Source organism: Herpailurus yagouaroundi, unplaced genomic scaffold (assembly GCF_014898765.1).
Source record: "Herpailurus yagouaroundi ecotype Mexico unplaced genomic scaffold, PumYag 67440, whole genome shotgun sequence".
NCBI lineage: Eukaryota > Metazoa > Chordata > Mammalia > Carnivora > Felidae > Herpailurus > Herpailurus yagouaroundi.
In genome coordinates this window covers 863,542-867,499 of record NW_024420251.1, presented here as the reverse complement: position 1 = coordinate 867,499, position 3,958 = coordinate 863,542, and the positions used below count along the sequence as shown (strand labels likewise).

General features: G+C 47.4%; 1 protein-coding gene across 1 annotated transcript; it reads left to right on the top strand.

Annotated features, from left to right (window-relative positions):
- Positions 1-1,029: 1,029 nt before the first annotated feature.
- Positions 1,030-3,622, top strand: HMGB3 (high mobility group box 3). The gene is made up of 4 exons (XM_040467357.1): positions 1,030-1,214; positions 1,342-1,481; positions 1,959-2,133; positions 2,603-3,622. The coding sequence occupies exons 1-4, from the start codon at positions 1,065-1,067 to the stop codon at positions 2,741-2,743; spliced, it is 606 nt and encodes a 201-aa protein (XP_040323291.1). The 5' UTR covers positions 1,030-1,064; the 3' UTR covers positions 2,744-3,622.
- The last annotated feature ends 336 nt before the right edge of the window (positions 3,623-3,958 follow it).

The following is a 3,958-nucleotide window of genomic DNA, read 5'->3' as shown; positions in this document are numbered from 1 at the left end:
CCCGCTGCCACCCCCGGGGGGCGCGCGGGGATTTCAGGGGCAGTTTCTTTCATCAGGAAGCTTTTGACAAAATGGAAGGTGAATTATGGGTGTCCGGGTGACCCAGCACGGGGCCGAGCCCGGCTGCCCGCTGCCAGCCCCGGGCTCCCCTGCGCCCCGTCCCGCCCCACCCGCACAGCCACTGCGGGGCCCTAACACAGCCCCTCGGTCGGTCCTTGCAAAGGGGAGCGCTTTAGTTTTACATGATGACCTTGGGTGTGGGAAAAGGAAAAGATGGCGGGAAGCTGGGGGGGTGGGACAGGGACGATGACACGCCACAGCTGCATTTTTATTTGGAAACTTTGGAGAAAGTATTCCTGGCTGGACATGCGTTCCGCTTTACAGATGAGCAAGACTAGCCCTTTTGGCATCCCCTCCCCCTTTAGATAATGACAAAGTGACGGATTTGAACTATTAGTACAGGGATAGCTGCTCACTTGCCAGATCACCTTTCTTGCAAAAGCCATTTTTATAAGCCAAAAAATGCGTCAACAATAGTGAAATTTCAAATGTTCCCTATTTACAGTTCTGCTTTGATCTCGCGTGTAGCAGCGGTGACCATATTTTTGTCTGTAACACAGGAGTTAAACAGCTGACAGCTAGCCTTAAGTCATTGGTCTCAAGCTTGTGGCATCCGCCCGCACCCCTACAAAGGTGTCCTCCCCACGCCCTTCCCAGTTTGTGGTTGTAGTTTTCAAAGCGTAGCAGTCGCTCTGAATCGCAATGTAGCGCTCAGCCACCCCACTTGGGTCGGTTCCATTTGGAGAACTTGATCGCTCTCGGAGAAGTAACTCGCAAACCAGCGCGCTTCATGCTGGTCAAAAGTTAAATGACAAGCGACAGTGAAGCTGATTTCCTCCCGACTCTGCCTTCAGCTGCCAGTGGCATTAGGCATTGGGTGGGGGGCTGCTTCCTCATGGCAACGTTAATTTTAATTTTGCTCTGCCTTTGGTATGCTCCTAGGTCTGTTTTAGTCATTGTATTTGTTTTTCTTTGTCTCTCTGCCTTCATCCATCACAGTCAGGATGGCTAAAGGTGATCCCAAGAAACCAAAGGGCAAGATGTCTGCTTATGCCTTCTTTGTGCAGACGTGCAGAGAAGAACATAAGAAGAAAAATCCAGAGGTCCCTGTCAATTTTGCAGAATTTTCCAAGAAGTGCTCTGAGAGGTGGAAGGTACTTTTCTTTCGTGTCCTTCAAGGTAGTCTTAGTTGGATTTCATATGCAGGGGGTTACTCACTTCCAGAGTGGCCCCATGGCGCTGTTTTCTTCCTCGTGGACTCATCTTGCCTGTTCTTTGCAGACAATGTCTGGGAAAGAGAAGTCTAAATTTGATGAAATGGCAAAGGCAGACAAAGTGCGCTATGATCGGGAAATGAAGGATTATGGACCAGCTAAGGGAGGCAAGAAGAAGAAGGACCCTAATGCCCCCAAAAGGCCACCGTAAGTGACTGTAGGATTCAGGATAACAGTTAAGAGCTTTCCTTCTACCTGAAAGATTTTAAGAAGACACATTACCTAAAAAATGTTGAGATACACTGCAAAGTATTCTATACTTGGGGCTTTAACAAGGCTGGGCCAGGGAAGTCCGCCGTTAAGGCTGAGTATTTGTGAGCTGTGTGCTTCTGGTTGCCTGTTGGCCTTTCTGTTGGGAAGGAGGCAGCCCGGTCTGGGCATCAGGGTCCTTAGGCACATTTTCTCCCCTTTTCCCAGTAACTGAGAGACTGAGAAAGCACCAGGTATTTTTGAAGCATTTTAAACCTTCTGGAAGCTACCACTTGGTCACGTTGTCTATATGGTATCACACATTAGGGGGGTGTCCAAGCGGTAGGAAGTATGTGAGCTCAGGAACGGGATTTTTGGCTTAAGCTCACGTTTTTGTGGGTTCTCATCTAACGTATACAATTTTCTCCCCCCAAGGTCTGGATTCTTCCTGTTCTGCTCAGAATTCCGCCCCAAGATCAAATCTACAAACCCTGGTATCTCCATTGGAGATGTGGCAAAGAAACTGGGCGAGATGTGGAATAACTTAAGTGACAGTGAAAAGCAGCCTTACAACAACAAGGCAGCGAAGCTGAAGGAGAAGTATGAGAAGGTGAGGCGGACCAGCTGTCCCCGGGCTACCAGGCCGGACGGGTGGGCAGTCAGCCGCCCTGGGTGTGGGTGGGTGGGGGGTGTGAGGTTGCTTCGGTGGGCTGAGTAGTTAGCATAGCTCGTGACGGACCGTCTCCCTGCAAGATCGGCCGCGAGTGCTGGCATTCATGCTTCTGACAGAATCTGGTCTTTGGGACAACTGCAGGCAGGCTTAAAAATTTTGATGACATGGGCCGCCGTGGGCGGAGGACTTGGTAGTGCTGTTTGAACACCCCTTAACTTTTAAATCTGAGCGCCTTAGAACCAAATTTGTATATATCTGAAAACCTACTTCAGATAGCTGCCCTGTCGTATGTGTGGTCCATTCCTGCTTTCTTACTCTGAGGTGGGACGGCATGTTTCCATCATTGCCTAAAACGGCTGCGGGAGAGCTTGTCTGTTCATTTGGAATGTGTCCCTGTTCCTTCCAGGATGTCGCTGACTATAAGTCTAAAGGAAAGTTTGATGGCGCAAAGGGTCCTGCAAAAGTTGCCCGGAAAAAGGTGGAAGAGGAAGATGAAGAAGATGAGGAAGAAGAAGAGGAGGAGGAGGAGGAGGAGGAGGATGAATAAAAAAAACTGTTTGTCTCCTTGTGAATACCTTAGAGTAGGGAGCGCCGTCATTGACACCTCTCTTATTTGAGGCGTGTCTGTTGCCCTCGTTAGGTTTAATTACACAATCGGGTCATGGTCATATTGTAGTCTCTTCAAAGTGCTCTAGAAATTGTCAGTGGTTTACATGAAGCGGCCATGGGGGTCTGGAGCACCCTGAAACTGTATCAAAGTTGTACATATTTCCAAACATTTTTAAAATGAAAAGGCTCTCGTGTTCTCCTCACTCTGTGCACTTTGCTGTTGGTGTGACAAGGCATTTAAAGATGTTTCTGGCATTTTCTTTTTTGAATTTGTAAGGTGGTGTTAACTCTATGGTTATTGGCTAGAAATCCTGAGTTCTCAACTGTACATATCTATAGTTTGTAAAAAAAAAAAAAAAAAAAAAGGACAGAACAACCGAGACAAAATCTTGATTGATGCTCCTCGCGTGGCTTGAGGCTGTGGGGAAGATGCCTTTTGGAGGGGCTGTAGCTCAGGGCGTGCACTGTGAGGCTGGGCCTGTGGACACTGCAGTGGGCATCTGTTTAGCTTCAGGTTGTCTTGTTTCTGTATATAGTGACCTAGCATTCTGCTGGCATTCTTAGCTGTGGAAAAGGGGGGGGTCAGCTGGCATGAGAAGTGTTTGGATCTTTTTTAGTTAAGTGCGGTAGTTTTAAACTGTTTTGAAACAAACCGTAGAACCCTTCATTGTCAGCAAAGCGAAGAGCCACTGCATCAATGAGAGTTCAAGAACCTTCTGTACTAAACACAATTTGCAACGTTCTGTTATTTTTTTGTATGTTTAGAATGCCGAAATGTTTTTGAAGTTAAATAAACAGTATTACATTTTTAAAACTGTTCTCTACTATAACAGTCTAAATTTCTGACTCCCAGCAGTCTTCGCTAACAACCCCCTCCATTGTATTTGGGGACTAGCCTCCCTGCACATCTGGTATCTTCTCTGAATGTGGCCAGCTTACTTAGAATGGAGATGAAGAGGCTACTTGAAGGTATTGCATGATTTTGCTTGTGTCTGAGTGGCGTAAGATGAAGTCTGAACTGCTGAATGTAGAAGCCAAGATAACTTGACCCAGGCAAATTTTAGCAGCAGCCTTCAGAGGTGCAGGAAGGTGGGCGGTTAGGATTGAGGCTGACTACTATGCAGGGCTTTTTTTTTTTTTTTTGCCTCCTGCC